Below are 22,215 nucleotides of genomic sequence, written 5' to 3'. Positions count from 1 at the left end.
CCTGCTCCCCTGTACAAGCAGGAAGCCCAGTGTCTCCTTCTGGAGGCCTCCACCCATGGCCACTGTCTGCATATTTCATTCAGTGGAAGTTTCTGGTGTAAACAGGGCTGGAACCTGGGGTCCTGCCACCAGCCCTGCTTCTCTGTTCCCTCCACATGGTGGCCCTGTGGAACGCAGGTCCCACGTGGTCCGGTGGAAGTCTGCACACTGTCCCTTGCTGGTGTACAGCCCTGCTCAGGCCACAGGGATGCCTCCAGACCCCTGGTCACTCCAGAGTGCTTGATAATTGTTCCTAAAGCGACATCAGTCATATCCTGAGATCAGCTCCCTGGGAGTTGAGCCCCAATTCCCTTTTCCCTCCTGCTGGGTTCATTTTGAGGGCCTTGAATGCCAGGCAATGTTGACTGGGGGACTCTAGTGTACCCTGGTGCTAACTTCAGATCACAGCGAGCCAGGGTCCAGGTCCTAATCTCTTTCCTCTCAGAAGGCCCTGATCCTCTGATGTAAACTGGCACTGTTTTCCATAACGCTGCATATCTCAAGCCACAACAGTGCCTCCCTTTCCCTGACAATGCTGCCTTCTCACCCGACTTTTGCTGCTCAAAAGATTCTTTTCAAAATATAATTGCCTACAAGGGGATTTGCTCTGTCCACCCGTGAACAGAGAAGCCTTGGACAAAATGTAGAAAATTCTGGCTCACGTTCCATTCGCATAGGAACACATCCTCTGGACAGGACCTGCGTCAGGGCTCCTCTCCCACGGGTTTGCCCTTCTCAGCTCTCTTCCGTGAGCTGCCACGGTTTACTAACACCATGTCAATTAGACCTTTATTTAGAAAAGTCAAGCCTTCAGGGCCTGGGAGCCTTCCTTTCCCATTCTCCCCCAGCAGGCCCTTTGTTACTACCCCAGTCCTTTTTACTTTTAATTTATAGGGTAACCCAAAAGTTTCTGCCACAGAAATAAATCTGTAGCCTGCTTGCTTTGCTTTTCCCACAACATGACGTCATGAGGATTTCCACGCTGCACCCTCACCTTGATGATCCTGTTTTCCTGTCCCACTCGGGAGGCACAGAGTTTGCAAAACCCTTTTCCTGTCACGAGGCAGGTGGGAGGTTGCTAGACTCTTGGGGGAGCTGCTCTGCCCCAGGACTCTGGACTCACCTCAAGTTCACCTCTTAGCCTCAGCCGTAAAGTAGGCATAATGCTGTCTGCTAATTTACAAAGCACGTCCCGGCAGGTGCTGTGTGTGTGTGTGTGTGTGTGTGTGTGTGTGTGTGTGTGTGGCAGTGGCGGCTCAGTGTGACCCCACTCCACTGAGGCTAGAGTTTGCACCTACTGCGTGTGTGTGTGTCTGTGTGTTTGGCACAGTATGTCCCCACTGCACTGAGGCTAGTTTGCACCTAACCTTGGGAGGTCAACTGAGCCTTGTTTTCACACATCCCCAGACAAGCTTGACACAAGGAACCAGGGGTAGGTCAGACGAGCATCTGGATCCAGCTAGAGCCTCCAGTTCTCCACTTGCTTTTTGCCAAACGCTTCTCTCCCCTCATTCTTCAGCTTCTTAAACCAGGCGTCGTTCAAGGAAAACTGAATCCATGTGTTTGTGATTCACTAGGGCTGCGCATGGTAGATGTTCTGTGAGCTCCGCATCACAGCAGAGACACCAAGTATGGGTATGGGTTTGTCTGTGAAGCTGTATTGTGTGTGTGTGTGTGTGTGTGTGTGTGTGTGTTGTATTGTGTATGCATTGTTTTTCTTTCTATTTCTTGTAAGAACTTTAAACTGATTTTTCTTAGACTCAGGAAATCATGTTTGGCCAAGGAAACTCAACACTCCCTTCTCCCCCTTCCTGAGGAACTCTAGTTTGGCAGAAAATTCCCAGACACCCACATTCTAACTTATTGGAAATGGTCCTGGGCCAAGCAGCCATCAAAGTCTGGTTTGGGAGCCAGTGTGCAGGGGGCAGCTGCCCGGGCTCCCCAGGACAGGCCGTGAGTGAGAGGAGGCGGAGGAGTGGGTGGCCAGAGGGCCAAACCGGCACAGCCTGCGCTTCAGACACTGCCCTCCAAGTCACGGGGCAGCCACAGCTCGCCGAGCTCCACTGAACCTTCTGGTAGGAGCCCGGGACCTGCCTTTGGCCCTCCTGCCCGGTCAGATGACTTGCCTTACTCATCTCGAGGGGAGACATGGCCCGCTATGGGCTGCGGGTGAGGTCAGACCTCCAGCCTGGTAACTCCAAAAAACTCCCAGGCTTTATCCTGCACCCTGGAAGCAAGAGACTTCCATGCTCTTGCTCCCTTCCAGTTGGAAAATTCCTACTCAGCCCTCGAGGCTCCGTCCAGCTGTGCCCTCCCCTGGGAGGCCCAGCCCGATGCCCGGGGGGCAGGCCCTGCTCTGGCCACTCAGTCGCAGCCACCCCCACCCCTGGGGTTGGTGTTGCTTGGGTGCAGATCTCCCCATCCGCTGGCCAGAGCTCCGTGAGGAGCACAGACCCACCTCATTCACTCCTGAGCCCACAGCGCCCAGAGCCAGTGTTCAACACCAGGCAGGGTGAGCACGTATCTCAGAGCCTGGTGGGCAAGGTTTTGAAAAGTGCTGCCGTCCTTCTCTGTGGAGAGCCGCTGCGCTGGGGAGAGGCCCGCAGGACGGCCCTGCCTGAGCCCTGTGCGGGGCAGACGCCAGGAACCCGCAGGTGCAGGGAAGGGAGGCAGGAGACCTGAGTTCCGGTGCACACCGGTCTCTCCTTCCCCGGGGAGCGGGGTTTCTAACCCTTACCTGGAGGCAGTCACAACCCACCTGACAGGTGTGCTGAGGAAGTATTACTGATGGCAGGGACTACAGGCCGAAGTGGAGCAAGTGGTGGTCAGCAGGAGACCTCAGCCCTGACTCCTCACAGTCTTTGCCACGTGGGCAAGGAAGGGGGAGGGGGTTCACCTCAGTGGAGTCGGGAACTGGCGCTGGCCCTGACTATATTAGGGAATGCAGCCTTCCTGGTGGGGAACGGTAGAGAATGGCCGAGAATGACCGAGAATGGACGCAAATGGACGAGAATGGCCAAGAATGGTTGAGAATGGTTGAGAAAGGCCCAGAATGGCCGAGAATGATCAAGAATGGTCGAGAATGGCCGAGAATGACTGAGAATGGTCAAGAATGCCGGGGAGTCAGAAGTGAGCTCTGAGGGCTGCAGCTGTGGCTCCTCCAGCTTTTGCTTTTGATCCATTTCAGGCTTGTCATTCTCACAGTCCCAGTGGAGCGCCCTCTTGGCACCCAGGCCTGGAAAAGAGGGACTTTCAGAGGGCAGCAGGGCGTGCCAGGGTAGCAGCATCAGCTGCCCACACTCTGAGCCCTGCACTCTCTCCCATCGTCCCCCTGGAAATCAAGGTGGAGGCAAAGAGGTTTGGTCCGTGTGGTTCCAGAGTGCAAGCTGGGCCCAGTGTGGCCCAATGGTTTCCCCGGAGGTGGAGTTCATTGTGACACCGGGAAGGACTTTCTAGTAAGCATCACCAGCTCATAGCGGGGGCTGACTAAGAAGGTAGTGAGTTTTCTGTCCTCTGAGGTATGCAAGCAGAAGTGGTGGAGAAATTTCTGCCCTTGGGAGGGGCGGTAAGACCAGATGGCCCAGACTTTAGCTGAGTGGGAGTCTGGGCATGATGCCTCAGGCCTCAGGAGGAGTCGGCTCGAGTGTGGGGCTCTGGCAGAGCCGTCTGGGAAGCATGACTCGGAGCTGGCACTAACGGGCATGGCTGCTGGCTGCTGAGCCTGCCTTCTGTTCAGGGGAAAGGAAGAGTAAGCCATGATGCTCAGATGGGCTGAAGGGACCCCTCTTCCCTGCAGACCCCCAAAGCCTCCTTCCTACAGCCTGTCTGGTGGACTTCCTGCAGCTGTATCCCAGGGCCAGCTTGGGAGAGCCTCTGTGGCTGGGTCAGCTGAGGCCAGACCCAAGGACTTGGCTGAAGAGCTTGGGGCTCCTCACTGTCCCTCAGGTCCTCCCAGTGCCAGGAGGTTGTGACCGGATGCTGTCATGCTAACTTGAACCCACTTACCATGTGACTTTAGCAAGTTGCTTGCACACCTCCAGCGACTGGGATGTTACCACTTCTCAAGGTGGTTCCTGCCCGGGCAGGATAGCTCTGCCAGAAAGTTATTCCTGGTGCTGAGTCAAAAGCCCCAGGGCGCTTCCCATCATCCCCAGCATTCCCAGGTCTGCTCTGCTCCAGACCACACAGCACCTGCCTCCCAGCCCCGCTGCTGCTCCCCTCAGCCAGGCACGTGCCTCTGTCACCTAATACCTACCCCAGCTGCCCTCCACAGGACACCCCCCATTTCCCGGTGAGTCAGGGCAGTCTTCAGGGCTTTTGGAGCCATAGCAGGGGACCCACCAGCCCTTTGGCAGCCCTGCATCCCAGGTGACTCACCAGCTGGCAGCAAACAAAACCCAAAGTCCCCTCCCCACGTGTGCAGCCACGGCTCAGGCTCTCCCTCCCACCCCAGTGTTTGTGTACTCCAAACTGTGGAAGCCAAGTGCGGCCCAACACACGTGTCTGTGTTCAGTCTCATTGTGTCAGAATTGGCCCGTGGTCCCAGCCTGCTGGGGTCTGCCTGGATTCCCAGCTCTCTTATCCAACACATTAGCTGTTCCTCCCCAGCTTCCTGTCCTCTACAAATCTGCTCCACATGCTGTCGGGGACCTTGGCCAAGCCATTGATTAAAATAACCAGAAAGAGAGGGCTGAAAGCACAGCCCAGAATCCCCACCTCTAGACACCCTCTCTACTGCCCGGGACAGTCATTCAGCTCCTTGTTGCTTGACCAAACCCTCATCTGTTCCCAGATTTCTGGTGCCAACTGTCTCGATGTCACACAGATGCACAGTGCCATGGGCATTCCCCTAAGCCCAGCAGAGGGACCAAGGCTGGTACTGGTGATCTGTTCTCAGGAAACTTTCAATGGCCACTCCAAACCAAGATTCGTCCTCACAACAAATCAGCATCATCCCTACTCATCTTCAGTGGAAACTGAGGCACACCAACGCTCAGTCATATGCCCAAGGGCTCCCAGCTAGTGAGGGATGCCTATGGGAGCTTCCTTGCCTCTCCTGGGGACTCAGGGAGGCCTTCAGAGGGAGGTGGTGCCTGAGTGGAGACTTTAGAGCTGAGCAGGGTCCACAGGACAGGAAAGGAGAAGCAGGCTGGGACTGCGCTCCTGGCACTCCCTGCCAGCCTGTCCTGTGCCAGGCACTGGGTCAGGTCCTGGGGATTTGGCTTGAGCCCACTGGCAGGGTGCCCCATAACAAACTGGAAAGCACAGGGTGCCCTAGGGAAGTGGGAGAGATGGCTGCAGTCAGGTAAGGCTTCCCAGAGGCAGTGAGGTCTAAGCTAACCCAGGGTTGGGGACACTGGGCTGGGGTGGGGGAAGGGATGGTAGATGGAGAGTACCAGGCAGGAGGAACAGCCAGTGCAAAGGTACTTCCAGGAGCAGCGTGGACTGGGCAAGGAAGAGGGTGGCCCAGCCACAGTGGACCCAGGGCAGGGAAGGAGGTGGGATGGTTGCGAAGGACAGTATGAGGTCAATGGAGGACTTAAAACTGGGAGAGGGGCGCCCCGAAGCTGGGCAGCCTGCAGGCTCTCTTGGCTCTCTCTGAACTTTGACTTTCACTTCATGGGGCAGGGAGTGGCTTCTAATCTCTCAGCTTTGTAAACAGCACTTGGCAAATGGCAGAGCTGCCCAGCGCCTCCCAGTGTGAGATGGGGTCAGAAGTCCCACTTCAGGGGTTAGTGCGAGAACCAGGAGAGGGTCAGTCAGCAGCCTTTTCCTCTCTCTGTGGGGAGCCTGGCAGCCACTGCCTCCCTTCCCCCACCCCTGCAAGTGGAACAATTACTAGATTGAGACAGGCTGGGCCTACCCGCTGCCTCTGCCAGTTAATGTCTCTAATCACCGCAATCTCTTGATCCGCAATCCTTGGACTCTGAGTGGTGGCCAGATGGCTTGGGAGGGAGCTCCAGGCCTCCAGACTCACAGAGGCTCTTCCCTGCGGCCCTCAAACACCACAGGTGCTCCCAGGAGCACCCAGCCAAGCTTGGAGTGGGAGAGAGGTGGTTGCCTATTCTTCCCTCACCATAAATCTCAGAGCCAGAAGGAATGTTTGAAGTCGTCCTTGTGGACAGATAGACCTCCCACTCTATCTGGAAGCCTCCATCTAGCATCTCAACAGGTGGCAATCCAGGCTCCACTTGGATGCCGCCAATGATGGGAAGCTCACCACCACAAATCTGAGGCCCGTTACCACAGGCAGGCTGTGAACTCCAAGATTGAACTGAAAAGGCTTTACATGGACTGGATGACCTTAAAATCATAGCCGGCTGGGAAGGATGGCTCTATTGGGCAACATCTAGAGACCCCATCTCTACTAAAAAATTTTTAAACAATTAGCCAGGCATGGTGTCATGTGCCTGTAGTCCCAGCTACTTGGGAAGCTGAGGTGGGAGAATCATTTGAGCCTACGAGGTCAAGGCTGCAGTGAGCAGTGATCGTGCCCCTGAACCCCAGCCTGGGCAACAGAGTAAAACCCTGTCTCAAACAAGTAATAAAAACTAAACTCACAGCCCAAACCAGATCCTTTCCCCCACCGGAGTTAAACCAGGTCTGTACCCCAGAGAGGCACTGTGGGAGCGGGGAACCCACAAGGTTCTGAATCAGAAATCCCTGTTCCAATCTTGACGCTGTGATTCACCAGCTGGGGGGCCTGGCCAGTTGCCTCCACCACCCCGTGCTCCGTTTTCCCGCCTATAACTCAGATCTGTGATTGGGCTGTCCAATACAACAGCCACGAGTCAGAGGAGGGTGACTGAGACTCAAGATGCTGGCAGTGCAACTGAGGAGCTCAACTTTTAATTTTATTTAATTAATTTAAGTTAAAATTTAAAACCTGAAGCAGTATACCTTTTTTTTTTAGACAGAGTTTCACTCTTGTCACCCAGGCTGGAGTGCAGTGGCACCGTCTTGGCTCACTGCAACCTCCGCCTCCTGGATTCAATCGATTCTCCTGCCTCAGCCTCCCGAGTAGCTGGAATTACAGCCATGTGCCACCACACCCTGCTAGTTTTTAGTATTTTTAGTAGAGATGGGGTTTCGCCATGTTGTTCAGGCTGGTGTAGAACTCCTGACCTCAGGTGATCTGCCCACTTTGGCCTCCCAAAGTGCTGGGATTCAGGGGTGAATCACTGCACATGGCCTAAAAATTTTTATACACATTGAAATCATAATATTTGGGATAAACTGGGTTAAATAAAGTATTAAACTTAATTTCACCAAAAAACTAATTTTACCTGTTTGTTTTTAATTTTTTAATGTGACTACTAGAAAATTCTAAATTATAAATGTGGCTTGCAGTGGAACTGCACAGTGCTGCACTCAGAAGGTTGTTTAAAGATCCAGTGAGCTGGGTGTTCAGGTGTCTGGGGAACAGTAAAATCCCAGAGAGATGATGGCTTCTGAGGCTGCCAGGTCCTCCAGGAGCTGTATTCTCCAACACACAAGAAGACAGGCTCAATCTAGAAAAAACAGATAATGTGAAGGACTGTTAAAAACAAAATGGAGCTGGGTGCAGTGGCTCACGCTTGTAATCTCAGCACTTTGGCAGGCAGATCACCTGAGGTCGGGAGTTCGAGACTAGCCTGACCAACATGCAGAAACCCTGTCTTGTCTACGGCCATACCCTGAACGCGCCGGATCCCATCTGATCTCGGAAGCTAAGCAGGGTTGGGCCTGGTTAGTACTTGGATGGGTAGAAATCCTGTCTTTACTAAAAATACAAAATTAGCCGGCTGTGGTGGCACATGCCTGTAATCCCAGCTACTCGGGAGGCTGACGCAGGAGAATTGCTTGAACCTGGGAGGTTCAGTTTGTGATGAGCTGATCACACCATTGCACTCCAGCCTGGGCAACAAGAGTAAAACTCCGTCTCAAAAAAAAGTACCCATAACACCCAAAGATAACAGTTAAACTTCCTATAGAGTTTGCTTGCTTCTGTGCCTGTCTGTGTGACCTGGTCTCCGGACCACCACTGGGCCCCAGCTGTAAGTTCTCATAAAAGTCACTTTAACAGCTTGGCCCTGAAGTGTGGGACCTCCAGCAGCCCCATCAGGAAGGAACCCCTCAGAAAGCCAAAGGGCAAGGCCTTACACCTCCTTTCTGTGCCTGTGAGCTCCATGTGGAAGCCATGCCCTCTGCATATCCAGCTCCCATTCTTCTCGGCCTCCACCCTCCCCTGCGGTGGCCCTGGCACTCCAGGGAGGCTGGCGTGCGCTGCTGTTCCCGTTGCTGCTCCTGTCTCCCTTCCGCCATCTGCAGGGAGGGAGGGAGGAGGCTCCAGCACAGAACAACCTGGGTCCCAGGATTCTCTCCAGATTGTCCATGGGCGCTCTCCTGTATGGAGCCGATGGGGGCCCAGGCTGGGGTCAGGGTCCCTCTCACTCTTTCTAGAATCTCAGGGGTCCTTCTCGCTCTTTCTAGAATCTACACTCCCTCCCACATCTCAGTCTGCCCTGCTTTGGCGCCACCCTGATGTTAGGCCTCTTATTCCCCAGGGAAGCCTTCTTAGGGGCTTTATCCTTTTCTGAAATCTGGTCTTCATGCGCACCCCACTCCACGCAGTCTCTCAGACACGTCTGTGTGCCTCGACCATAGATCCAGAGCGGGCCTCCATCCCAGGAGAGGCCAGGGCTCACTGCAGGGACGCAAACCATCTGGCAACTTGCTTTCCACTTAGCATTGAATTAGGAACATCTTTCCAGGGATGTGATCACTCCTGATGCCTGCTCCGCCATCCCTTTCTATCTAAACTACACTGGTGATTTCTTCCGTTGGCCCCGGGTTTTTGATCTTACAGATACCACTTCAGTGGACACTGTGTTTACTTTTATCTTCTCAAAAACCACCCAGGACACTGTGTTTACTTTTATCTTCTCAAATCTAAGGAATTGTTAGTTCTCCCTTCTAGACATCCAGCAAATTCTGCTGCCTGAGTTGTTCTAAAGCGCCGCTAGGCCAGGTGGCTCCCCAGTTCCCCTGACCTGGCACTGAAGGCCACCCTACTCCTGAACTCAGTCTATCTTCTCTATCCCTTCTATCACCAATCCACAGACATTACCTGAGCCCTGACCGTACTGAACAGCATGGTGTCCTCACACTTTCCAGCCTCCCTTCTGCCTTCCACTGTCACACTGCTGGACATGTCTGCCCCATCTCCAAATCCTCTCTCATTTCCAAGAGCCAGCTCAAATGCCACCTCCTCCAGGGAGTCCTTCCTGACTTTCTTAGCTAGAAGTGACTCCCCCTTCTCTGAATAAAGACAGCATTTTCTTGTCCCCCCTTCCCTTGGGGTCCTGATGCTCCCACCTAGTCCAGGGGCCACTTGAGTCTGCTTGTGGCCCAGTACCCTTTCCGTCTCCCTCCCCACCCCCTGGCAGACTGGGAGCTCCCTGAAGTCAGGGACGGGTTCTGATTTCTTCCTGTGGGCACAGGGCATGGCATAGAGTGGGCATTTGCGAGAGGTTTGAACACACATGAATGAAGGAGGACAGGCCTGGAGTCAGGCCCTAAGTTCTGATCCAGCTGGGCACTGCTGTCCTGTGTGACCTCAGGCAGGGCCTGTTCTTGGGGGGGTATGGCCTTCCTGTGGCCTGAGGCGGCTGGGCCCCACTATGGGGGGTTCTGTGGCGGTGGGAGGACTGTTTGGCCCTGGGCTGATGTGTGGCCCTGCCTGGGATCATCTCTGTCTTGGATAATGATTGCAGGGCAGCCCCCATTTCCTCTGCTGCACAATCCCATTATGAGCCCTTCAGGATTTATGTCTAAGACCCACCCTAAGCCCATCACTAACATATGGCATCCTGGCAGACGAGGATGAACAGAGATTGTAAACACTCATTCATTCATTCATTCATTCACTCCTTCACTCAGCAGACTGCTACCAAACTGTGGACCCAGCATTGAATCAGAACCTGGGCTAACCCTGGAGGTGCTTCCAGGAAAGAGTCTGCAGTTCAGTGAGGTGGGGACAGGGACAACGGGAGGCACAGGGACTGTGGCACGAGAGAAGGAGGCTTCACTCAGCCTGGTGATCAGAGAAGGCTTCCTGGAGGAGGGGATGCTCAAACTGTGTCTTACCAGAAGAGTAAGCCATTGTGCCAGTGAGCAGGCAGGGCAGGGCCCTCACAGGCGGTGGCTCCCACCGGGGAAGGGGGCTGGTGTTTGAGCTCAGCCTGGGGCTGGATGCTGCTTCATGGTCTAATGATAAGAGGAGCGTGGCTGGGGATTATCTGCTCTTGTTTACGTGATTAAAACTAGACAAATACTTCTTTATCTGAAAAAATGAAAGGGCTTTGGGGAAAAATCCTTTTGGCAACAAAGCAAAGCACAGGCATTTCCTTAATTAATCTCTTACTTCCCCCACACCCCTCACTATCCCACACCTCCCACAACAGCTGCAAGAAGAGGTGCTCTGGGCTTCTGGGGCTCCGGGGCTGACCTGCACTGGTGGGCAGAGAACCCAGGCCAGGGTGGCTGGGGGTGGGGAGAAGCCGAGAGGAGAGAGACCCACAAGCCCTTTCAACACAGCCTCCCATGATGGAGAGTCTGGGCCCAGGTGTGAACCCAAGATGGCCCCATTTTACAGATGGAGATCCTGAGGCCCAAAGATGGGGAGTGACTTGCTTGCCTGAGGTCACACAGCAGGTTGGCAGAGCTGGGACCGGGGTCACCAGCTCGCAGCCCAGTGCTGTCACTCCCTCCCTCACGAGCTCATACTGGAGCCTGCAGGAACCACCTGCAGTGTCATCCACTAGGAACTCACAGGGAAGTCAGATCCATCCCTCCTCTCACTGACAGACAGGCAGGGTCCTGATGGAGCTGCCAGGGGCTGTGGGAATCCTGGAATGGGCTCCTCATGCTGGGGGAAAGGCAGGTACACCCCAGAGGTGGCCCAAGCTTGGTCCTGCCTAGTGGGCAAGGGTCAGGCGAGTGAAGGAAGCTTCTGAGAGGACACCAAGCATGGGAAACGGCAGCCACACAGGACTCAAGGTACAGATCCCAACCACCTAACCCCCCCCCCCACCCGCCTCTGTGCCCCAGGGCATGGGGAGAGGACAGAGCAGAAGGAGAGGCTGGAAGGAGCACAGGATTGGATATTGGGGGAATGGGGTTCCCTGGAGCACTGTAAGGCAGCTGGGTATGGCCAGGAGGTGCTGAGTGCCCGGCCAGACCCCGACCTCCCGACCAAAGCCCGTGACCCCCTCACCCAGCTTGATGTCTGGCCTCGCCTCCCTGGACCCCAAGACTTCCAGCCGCCTGGGCATCCTCACCGTGGCATACTACCTGTGGACCACCTTCATGGCCGTCATCGTGGGCATCTTCATGGTCTCCATCATCCACCCTGGCAGTGCGGCCCAGAAGGAGACTGCGGAGCAGAGCGGCAAGCCCGTCATGAGCTCGGCTGATGCCCTGCTGGACCTCATCCGGTAACGATCACCACCAACACCCTGCTCGGGAACGCCAGGCCCGAGCCTGCAGAGGCCAAGATGGGGTATGGGGATGGGGGTGCTCGGGTCTGCTCTTGATAACTCCTAGTGATGAGCGAGGCAGACACAGAGGCCATGATCACCCTGGTGGGTTGAGCTTCTCTGGGCTGCCTGCCGGGTTCACGCTGCATTGTCTGCCCCACCAGGCTGGAAACACCTTGTGGGCTTGCAGGGTCTGCGCCTCTCTGCCTGTGGCTGGGTACGGAGCAGGCATCTGTGAGCATTTGCTGGTGCCCAGCCTGCAAGGTGGGAGGCCGGTGGTTATTGGCCCCCCACCCTTTCTTATTGGTCCTCTTTTTACAGATGAGGAAATGGGGCTCAAAAAGTTCTGTGACTTTTCCAGAGTCACCAGTAGGTAGGTAGTGCAGACAGGATTCAACCTAGGCCTGTCTGACTCCAAGGACAGTGTCCTGTGCCCTGCGGTGCACGCCCTAGCCACGGCAGTGCTGCTGACCTTGCTTCTCAGACCCAGGCTTCCTCTCCAGGGAAGCACTGCACACCGAGGCACAGCCACCTCCCACTCCCTTTCCCCGGGTTCCCTGCAGGGCACCCCTGCTCCTCTCCTTCCTGCATTCACCCCTCACCAGTGCGAGCTCCGTGCCAGGCCCTGGACCCGGACTAAGAGCCAGCCCTTGCCCTGGAAGAGCAGTCAGGGTCTCGCAGAAAAGAAAGACCCACGAGTAGACAGGAACAACATGGGGGCCTGGGGCTGCAACTGGGAAGCTGGGGCTGCTGGTGGAAGCAGGAGCCACTGCCCTTCTAAGGGAGGGGAAGGCGGGGAGGCGAGGAGGGCAGGCCTGGGGCGACAGAGCAGTGGGAAGGTCCTGAGTTGCAGGGAACCATGTCAGGAAGAAGCCATAGCCCTTCTGTGTGAGAGAGCAGAAGGGGTGAGAGGTGGGCAGAAACTACACTGGAGAATTCAGGTGGATCTCAAAGGTCACCGTGAACCAGGCCAAAAGGCCACAGGAAAGGGATTTTAAACAGAGGAGCAGCATGATCCAATTCTGAGGGCTCACTCTGGCCAGGGGTCGGTGTTGGGGGGAGGTTGGAGGGGAAGGCAGAGCCAGGGACAGGGCCAAGTGGTGGCCCTGAGGATGAGAGAGGGGGCAGATGGCAGGGCTGCTCAGGAGGGAGCCTCAGCAGGAGGTAGGCGAGACAGGGGTGGGGTGTGCTGATTACCCAGCATGAAGGTTTTGGCCCACACATCCAGGGGGACAGTGGTCACCAGCGGTGGATGGTCCGGAGCAGGCACAGGCATCCAGGGGCAGGTGTCCACCCATGGTTGGCCAGTGGATGTGAGTCTCCTGGGGGGAGTCTAAGCTGGAGATGGAGGTTTGGAAATCACCAGGGAGAGGTGTTAGGTGCAACCCTGGTGGCAGAGGGGCTCTGGCAGGACAGGTGGTGAGAGAACAGGGGCTGGGATGGAGCCTGGGAAGCCCTACCCAGGAATGGTCTGCTGGGTTCCCCAGGCTACCCCGGTGGAGCACTGGAAGGCTCAGGGAATGCCTTCTGGTACCTTTCACTTTCCAGTCAATTTCAGATCTAAGAAATCTGGGCCTAACATTAAAACTCCAGACTCATGCAGTTTAAACTAACTATGTCCTAGCCTTTTGGGTCTGAGACTGGGAAAGCTGCAGTGGGAAGAGGGTCATGGTGAGTTTGTTTCTCTCTCCTGCTCTGCCTGCTCCTTGGTGAGAGGTGAGGGAATGGGCCAGGAAGGGCCGCACAGACTCGGAGTGGGGTGAGCTGGAGCAGGTGCTCCCTGGTCGTATCTCTCCAGGAGCACTTCTGTGGGTTCTCCGGCGCTCCTCTCACGTCTTTCACCTGCTGTCCCCTGGACTCAGGCAATCTCTATTCCATCTGACTACTTACAGTGCCCTCCCTCGATCTGGGCTCTGGTTGACTCCTCTGCTGGGGCCACCTCACCCCTCTGGGTGACCCTATTGGGTCATATCTGGCCCGTGGGATGCATACATATCCCTGTTGGAAGTGCTGGCCTTTCCCAGGGCCTTTGGACATGAGTCAGGCACCAGCCCCTATATTCCTCAAATCCTGGGAGACTCAAGCCAAGGTCTCTGAATAGTTCTCTTGGCTTAAATTTGTGAAGAAGCATTCCTTTCCTCCCCCATGGGGACAGATGCCTACACACAGGCTTCCACCCACTCTCAAAAGAAACTCTCATTCCCTGTATTAGCTAGTTACTGCTGTGTAACAAACAAGCCCAACACTTATCAGCTTAAAATGACAGCCACAAGTCTACAGGTCAGCTGGAAAGTTCTGCTGATTTGGACTGAGCTCACTCATGTGTTTGCAGGCAGCTGGTGGCTCAACCAGCCAGATGGAACAGAAATTGCCTGAGTCCAGGGGACAGCAGATGAGAGATGTGTGAGAGAGAGGAGGGGCTCCAGAGAACCCACAGAAGTGGTTGGTCTAGGGGTGTCTTGGCTGAGATGATTCAGTTACACTCTTTGTGGTCTTTGTACTCTAGCAGGCCAGCCTAGATTTCATGGTGGTAACAAGATTCCACGAGAGAGGTAGCCCAGGCTTTTTTTTTTTTTTTTTTTTGAGATGGAGTCTCATTCTATTGCCCGGGCTGGAGCGTAGTGGTGCAATCTCGGCTCACTGCAACCTCCACCTCCCGGGTTCAATCAATTCTCCTGCCTCAGCCTCCTGAGTAGCTAAGAGTGTAGGCTCCCACCACTATGCCCAGCTAATTTTTTGTATTTTTAGTAAAGACAGGGTTTCACTATGTTGGCCAGGCTGGTCTCGAACTCCTGACCTCATGATTCACTCGCCTTGGCCTCTCAGAGCGCTGGGATTATAGGCGTTAGCCGCCATGCCCGGCCACATTTTTTTATATATAACGAAGACGGAGGAACAAGAGAGGAAATCAAAACATGCAAATGTCTCTTAAGCCTCTACTTTCAGCAAGTCCACTAATGTCCTCCTCTCTTAGCCAAAGCAAGTCAGGTGACCAAGCCCAGACTCAGGGTGGGAAGGGGCCACCCTGAAGTTTCAAGGCAAATGGAGTCTAGACACTGGGGCCATCGACGCAGTCAGTCTCCCACTCTCTTCATTCCTCCAGGAGAACTTCCGCTTCTCTTTTACCCGTTAGAGTGTGTGATGAACTAAGGATCATAAAAATGCTTGCCATGCTGTTCCTATTGCATGGCTGTCACCTGTAGGAGCTGGAGCTGGAAAGAGACCCAGGCAAGTATGTTCTGGTGTGCTTTACTTGGCTGGCGAGACTTCATTCAGTACCAGGGCTTTGAACACCTTCTGGACTCGGGGACTTCCAGATTTAACCTCCAGCCTGGAAACCTCTCCCTGAGTTCTGGATTCTCACAGAAACTGTCTGGAGGCATCTCAGAGGTGACAGGCCCAAGCTCAACTCTGGATTTCTCCAAAAACCTTCCCTTTTCTTAGCCTTGCCTGTCTTGGTCTGACATCTCTCATTCTCACATCCTGCAGCCAGTTCCTCAGCAAATCCTGTGAGTTCTACCTTGAAAACCAAATGCCAGACCATGGCCCTTCCGCCTCCCATGCCTCTCCTGCCACAGACACCCTGGTGTCCAGCCTGGCCGCACTTCCCCTCTGCTTCCTGTGGTCTGTTCTCAGCACTGCAGCCAGAGGCATCCTTTTCAAAACCTGCTCACAACCCAGCATATGGTGACAAAGTCATAGCCTGCACTGTGGCTTACAGGCCCTTGCTGGCACATGTCAGCCTCTGACCTCTGCCCCGACTCTCCCCTTCCCCGTCCTGGCTCCAGTCTACCCACCTCACTGTCCTTTCCATCTGGGTGTCATTGCCACCTCTCTGGGTGGCTCTTCCTGCAGAAAATGTGCACCTCTTTGCCTCACTCCATTTACATCTCTCCTGGGTGTCATCTCTCCTGGGTGTCGCCTCTCCCAGGGTCTCCCATGTTCTGTCTCTCTGTTGTCTTCCCTTGCTCATTTTTCCTCATCGCCCTTATTACCATCCAACATGATCACATCTACGTGTTTCTTTCTTTTTCTCCCACCTCCACTGGAATGCCATATGCCCTGTGAAGCCTGACTCTTTAACATCTGTTCCCTGCTGTGTCCTGGAGCCTAGAACAGCACCTGACACAGAGTGGGTGTGCAGAGTTTGCTGAATGCACTCGTGGGGTTCAGGGACATCAGTGGAGTTGGGGTCTGAAGCCCCAGGAGGAGCTGGGATGGCCCAGGGAGAATGCACCCAGTGAGCAGGTGCAGAGGCCTGGGACGAGCCTTGACTCACGGTTGCACTGAGGGCTTTGCACAGCAAACAGAGCAGGGGCAAGCAGAGCGGCAGGAGAAGAACTGGGAGAATGATCTGGAAGCCGAGGAAAGAGGAAACTTGTCTCCAAGACCCATCGTTTCTAGGGTTTGGTAACTGTGATTCATGGTTTCTTGGGTCTTATGATTCAGAATGGCTTCTCCACGTGGCGGAAGGAGTTGTCGGTACTGCCCTCCTCACCACTGCCTGCCCTGCTCAGGGCTGTGGGGCTCCGGATCAGACACACATGTCACAGTCAAATGTTCCAGAGTGTTTCCTGCTCTTGGTTGCTTTTCTGTGGTGAAAATTGATCCTGCTGCTTAGAGCCCCCGCCCCAGCCCTACCCAACCCGCTCTCAACCCTGAGGCAAGTTATTCTCACAGCTGGGTGTCGGGCCTCTCTCACAGTTTCTTGGTCAGAGAGCCAGACTACAGGGAGAGAACGCAGGCACCCTGGGACAGGAAGCCAGAACCTAGGAGACCGTGGCCTCGTCTCTACTCTGACAATAATGTCACTGTGTGACCCTGGGCAGGCCAGTTCCCCACTCTAGGCCTCAGTTTCCCCAGTGATTTTTTAAATCCCATCTAGCTCTGTGGTTCTGAAACACAAAGGCCTATGAGCCAGTGAGGAGGCCGCAGGGCATGAGCCGAAGCTTCTGAAGGTGGTTTCTGGGAAATGAGGTTGGAGGGCTGGGCAGAGCCCCGCCTGGAAGTCAGGAAGCCCAGGTTAAGGGGCTGTTAGGCTTTAGGAGTGGGAAGCTGGTGGGTTTGGGAAGGATGGATTCGAGCAGGGTGGAGGGGACAGAAGGTGAGCAGAGGCACGTGACCTGGGAGGGGCACAGTCATTTTGGTTACATTCAGCCCCCCATATTCAGCTACTGCTCTGGGTGAAGACACTGTGCTGGGACCTGGGGAGCAAGTACAAGTACCCCCAACCCCCGCCCAGGGCTGCCCACCCTCTCAGGACAGACAGACAAGTGGGTGCACTGACGGCCACTCCTGGTGCTCTGAGAGGCTGCGAAGGAGATGGGGACACTGGCAGTGAGGGCAGCAGAGGGCTCCTGACCTTTGCCCTGGCCCAGAGCTTGTGCCTAGCAGGTGCTGATGACTGAACGAAAACAGACCAGGCAGAGAACCAAGAACCAGGGCGAGTGGGACAAATGAGGACATCTCAGGGCAAAGATCTATGTCCATGCCTCAAAGATGATTCCAGAGGCACACAACAGGCCATGTCCCTGGATGACCCGCCCAGACAGGAATTCATTTTCCAGGGCTCCAGGCCGGAGGGGTGGGGGGCTCCAGAACGATGGCACCCGCTCACAGCGCAGCGCGCAAAACAGAAACCCAAGCGGAGAGCTAATCAAAGCTGGCCCCTTCTCTCTTTTTTTCCCAATCTTATTAAAACACCACAGAGATTAAGTAATGACTTGGCTCTATTTATAGCTCCCAGCTACCCTCTTAGGGACTGGAAGAAGCTTCTGGGCTGTGTTTGGGAAGGATCAATTCCTACCTTTAGGGCTTGGTTTGGGGACATATTATTAGTGGTGGGATGGGACCATCTTGGTGAGAATTTGCAAGTAGCAAGTGAAGAGGGAAGCTGAGATGTGGGCTCTGGTCCTACCTGGAAGACGTGCAGGGAGGCACAGGGCAGAGTGTGTGGGTATTTGATAGGCATGGCTATTAATGCCCCTAGGCATATTCTTTCTGTGTTATGTAGCCGCCACCAGGATCACGGACCTCACGGGACAAGCAGAAAAGTCTTCCCACAAAGGCTCAAAGACAAGAGAAAATGTACATTTCCCCATTTAATAATCAAAGGCATACTTCTTGATTACAATCTGCAGGATACAATCATTGGTTATTAGAATGAGCATACACGAGGCAGGACTCGCTTTTGGCTGCCGGATCAGCAGAGGCTTTGGCAAGGTGAAGGCTTGCATTTGCTCCTGAAAAGCAAACTGCTTTTAAAAGCAGTTTTGGCCATTGGCTTTTATTCTTTTGTAACACGAATGCCTGGTCGTATCTTTCCACCGTTTTCCTGTCGGGTTTTTGTGGAACATTGGTTTACGCAGCAAATATTTACCGAGTGCCTGGTATGTGTTAGGAACTCTTCCTGACGCTGGGGACACAGCAGTGAACAAACACAGAGTTTCCGTCCTCCACGGAGCTGATATTCTGATGAGAGGAGCTAGGGAACGCAGAAAGCAGGCCAGGATTCATGAACACTCTTAGTAGATTTAGGATGGAAGAGCTTGGTCACGCAGCCTCCCCAGCTCCTCGCTTGCTTTGTGGTTTTATCTGTATTGCAATCTGTCTTAGAGAGCTTCTTAGAGCATCAGCTTTTCATTTTAGCATAGTTTTAGGTTTACAGAAAAGTTGTAGACAGTGCAGAGAGATCCCACACACCCTTCACCCGGCCTCCCCTGATGTCAGCAGCTTACGTAACTATGGCATGTTTGTCAAAGCTGAGAAATTAAATTGGTACAACACTGTTAACTCAGTATGGATGCCGTTTGGATTTCATCAGTTTTTCCACGAACATCCTTTTTCTCTGTTCCAGGATCCAGTCCAGGATGCTATGTTGCATTAGGGATATATTCATTTTCATGCAGTAAAATATATTGATTTAGGGCTCATTTTGTTCTTGGAGAGTCAGTTCCTATACTGAGACATGATAAAATATCAACCTATATTTCTTCTAGCTTTTTATGGTTCTTTTTTTTTTTTTTGAGACGGAGTCTGGCTCTATCCCCAGGCTAGAGTGCAGTGGTGCAATCTTGGCTCCCTGCAAACTCTGTCTCCCAGGTTGAAGCAATTCTCCTGCCTCAGTCTCTTGAGTAGCTGGGACTACAGGCAAGCACCACCACACCTGGCTAATTTTTGTATTTTTAGTAGACGTGGGATTTCGCCATGTTAGCCAGGCTGGTCTCAAACTCCTGACTTCAGGTGATCCACCCGCCTCGGCCTCCCAAAGTGCCTCCCAAGAATTATTTATTTCTTTAAACCATCTAGAATTTATTTTGGTATAAGGATCTAACATCTATTTTTCCAAACAATTGGTCAGCTGTACAGTATTCTATAATGAATCCTTTGTTTCCTCACTGATTTATGGAACAACGTTCATCAAGTGTGAAATACTTAGATGTACTAGGTTCTGTTTCTGGGCTACAGCTTCCATTACAGAGACTATTATGTTGACAGCTGTGTCAGTATCGCAGTTTTGACAGTTACATCTTTACAGTATGTTTTTATCTGGTAAGAAAGACTCTTTCACCTTTAGCTTTATAGTAAAATATGATAATAAGAATAATGAGCCCACCTATGTTCGAGGTCCCGTCTTGGGCCCCACAGATAGGACATGAACTACCAAGTCCCACCTGCAAGGCAGCCACTATATGGGGGAGGCAGACAAGTGAGTCAGCAACTGCACTGTGGTGTGGCAGAGCGGCTGTGACCCACACACAGAAGGGCCACAGGGTCTCGTGGGGCAGTCATGGAAGGCCAGATAAGGAAGAGGTGCTTGATCTGTGGTCGATTTGAGGAGTTCACCAGACAGAGGGGCAGGCAGGGCGTTCCAGGCAGAGGGAACAGTATAGACAAATGCCTGGCACTGGAAAGTATGCAGCATAGTCTGTGGGGAGCAGGTGCTGGTGATGCGGGGTGTCCGTGATGTGGGGGCGGAGACTGCAGAGGGGGCTAGCCTGAAGAAGGCCCGACCACCAAGGGAGATGTTCGGATGACCCCAAGGACATAACCACCAGGGCACTCCTGTCCTGGGCTCTGGAATTTTTTAATTGCTGATTCTTTTCCCAGGAACATGTTCCCAGCCAACCTAGTAGAAGCCACATTCAAACAGGTGAGTGAGTCCCTGGGCAGTGGAGGGGAGGGAAGGGAGGAGGAGGACAGGCAGGCAGGGAGTGCAGGCAGCTGGGCTAGTGGCATGGCTGGAAAGTGACATGTGTGCAGCCAGCTGTGCTGCCTCCTGGAGGTGGGATGCTAGAGGGAAGGGCACGTTGGGGGACCTAGATCCTTAGAGCCCCCCATGGCCACATCCCTGTCCTGGGTTCCAGTTTTCATTATGAAAAGTGTGGGGGTGGAGAGAAGCCTCCACTGAGAGCCTGCTCTACTCACACTTACACCACCTGGCCCATCCTCACGGTAACTCAGCACTGAGAGCCTGCTCTGCTCACACATACACCACCTCACCCATCCTCACAGTAACTCAGCACTGAGGCAGGACCTGCACCACTTCCTGACAAGCAAACTGAGGCCCCAAGGATTAAATGATTTGCCCAAGGTTCTACCACTAGTAAATAACAAAGCCAGTAGTTAGACCCAGGCCCGTCTTCTCAGCTTGTTTTCTCTTTCTTTTTAAAGTAATCATTTCCCTCTAACAAGAATGATAGTGATGTTCAATATAGAAAATTAGGAAAGGCCGGGCGCGATGGCTCAAACCTGTAATCCCAGCACTTTGGGAGGCCGAGGCGGGTGGATCATGAGGTCAAGAGATCGAGACCATCCTGGTCAGCACGGTGAAACCCCGTCTCTACTAAAAAATACAAAAAATTAGCTAGGCGTTGTGGCTCGTGCCTGTAATCCCAGCTACTCAGGAGGCTGAGGCAGGAGAATTGCCTGAACCCAGGAGGCGGAGGTTGCGGTGAGCTGAGATTGCGCCATTGCACTCCAGCCTGGGTAACAAGAGCGAAACTCTGTCTCAAAAATAAATAAATAAATAAATAAATAAATAAAAAGAAAATTAGGAAAATACTAAAAACATAAAGTAGAAAATAAAAATCATCTCAGTTCTAGGACATAGCCCCTGGTAGCAGATGGTATATTTCTAGTCTTTTTCCACTATATGTTTTTAAAGTGATATTATAATCATAGTGGATATACAGTTTTCATCTTGCTTTCTTTCACTTCCATTATATCATGAGCATTGCCTTCGGTTATGAAATATTTCTTAAAAGTACAATATTTAGTGGTACTATGATGGCCTGTGATAAGGCTGGGCTGCAGTGTATTTCCCATTCCCCCTCTCGGTGTTCCCTTAGGTGGTTTTCAAGGTTTTCCTTTGTAGAAATTGTGGTGAATTTCTACTGGTGTCCTTGTGCACCAGTGTTTGCCTGCCCTTCCAATTACTTTCCAAATCTGGTTCCCTTTCTAAACTGGCAGCTGGTTGGTTGATTTTGACTTAATCCAGCAAGGGTTTCCTGAACCTCTTTCCTGGGCTGGGCCCTGTGTTGAGCCTGGGAACACAAAGGAAGTGGCTGAGGCATAGAGAGGAGGCTTCTGAATAGGGAGCTGTGAAAGCTTCGGCAAATCACCCTGTCTCTGCTAATATCTGTGAAATGAGCCAGATTGTGAAGGGCACTGACGCTGGGCTAGGGAGCTTCTATTGTGATGGGGAATCATTGAGGGTATGAGAGAGAAAGAGAAAGAATGTTGCTTTACTTTGTAACTACCTGGAATGCCCTTTTTCTTTTGGTAAACTCCTACCATCCTTCAGGACCCAAGTCAAATGTCCCCTTCTTTGTGAAGTTGTCTAACTCTTTCGGCCAGTTAGTCATTCCATCCCCAAGGCAGAATCATGTCAGGTTCATTTGCGTGTCTCCAGCAACCAGCACAGTGTTCAACATGGTGATGACGGTGACGGTAACAGTCATGCTTCCATGGGGCTTACCACGTGCCAGGAACTGTTGTAAGCACTTTATATACATCATCTCATTTCATTCCATGCAGTAAATGCTATCACGATCCCATTCTACAGAGGAGAAAAAGGAAGCACAGACTTCAGGTCTCATATATTTCCTGAGTGGTTGGCCTTATAGATGCAGTGAGGTTTGAGGGGAGATGAGGCTCCCTTGTTGGGCTCCCAGTACCTGAGGGATGAATGCTCTGGGGGCAGAGATGGAAAGGTACAGGGCTAAGGAGGGCAATTTCCTCATGCCTGGGCTTCACCTCATCGAGAAGGCTTAGGGCAGGCTAAGCTTCTTAAAAGAGAAGGTCCAAGTTTCCACCTGGTAGGCAGCAGGGCTAGAGGGTCACTAGGTGGATGGATGTGGATGGTTGGGAGGGGAGAGATGGGTAGATAAAGGGTTACCTGGGTGGATGAGGGGCTAGGCGGGTGGCCAGATGGGGTGATGAGGTATAGAAGGAAGAAGCGGAATGAAGGCAGGAGGCAGCATGGCTGGGTGGGGTGGTGGTGGAGGAAGGAGTTGCAGCTTTCTTTGGGTAAAATATTCAGAGTAATTCCTGCCCTGCCTGACTCACACAGTTACTGTCAATCAAATAGGATAGGAGCAGATACAAATGTGCCTTCAAGATGCCATTATTGTTGTCATTGATATTAATCACAACG

At 53.2% G+C, this 22,215-nt stretch overlaps 2 protein-coding genes across 4 annotated transcripts in view; one reads left to right on the top strand and one right to left on the bottom strand.

Annotated features, from left to right (window-relative positions):
- Positions 1 to 22,215, top strand: part of SLC1A7 (solute carrier family 1 member 7) — a 48,927-nt gene that overhangs the window by 16,683 nt on the left and 10,029 nt on the right. For both annotated transcript variants that reach the window (XM_035251512.3, XM_054236242.2), the window contains exons 3-4: positions 11,301 to 11,516; positions 19,668 to 19,710. In XM_035251512.3, coding sequence (XP_035107403.1) covers positions 11,301 to 11,516; positions 19,668 to 19,710 — 259 coding nt within the window. The remainder of the gene's footprint in view (positions 1 to 11,300; positions 11,517 to 19,667; positions 19,711 to 22,215) is intronic.
- The window catches only part of PODN (podocan), a 51,447-nt gene continuing 46,878 nt past the window's right edge, over positions 17,647 to 22,215 (bottom strand). For both annotated transcript variants that reach the window (XR_013520079.1, XM_078331846.1), the window contains exon 11: positions 17,647 to 21,618. The gene's annotated coding sequence lies outside the window, so the exon portion shown is untranslated. The remainder of the gene's footprint in view (positions 21,619 to 22,215) is intronic.

This window comes from Callithrix jacchus, chromosome 7 (assembly GCF_049354715.1).
Source record: "Callithrix jacchus isolate 240 chromosome 7, calJac240_pri, whole genome shotgun sequence".
NCBI classification, from domain to species: Eukaryota; Metazoa; Chordata; class Mammalia; order Primates; family Cebidae; genus Callithrix; species Callithrix jacchus.
The sequence above is the reverse complement of the archived record's forward strand: the minus strand, read 5'-3'. Positions and strand labels throughout refer to the sequence as shown.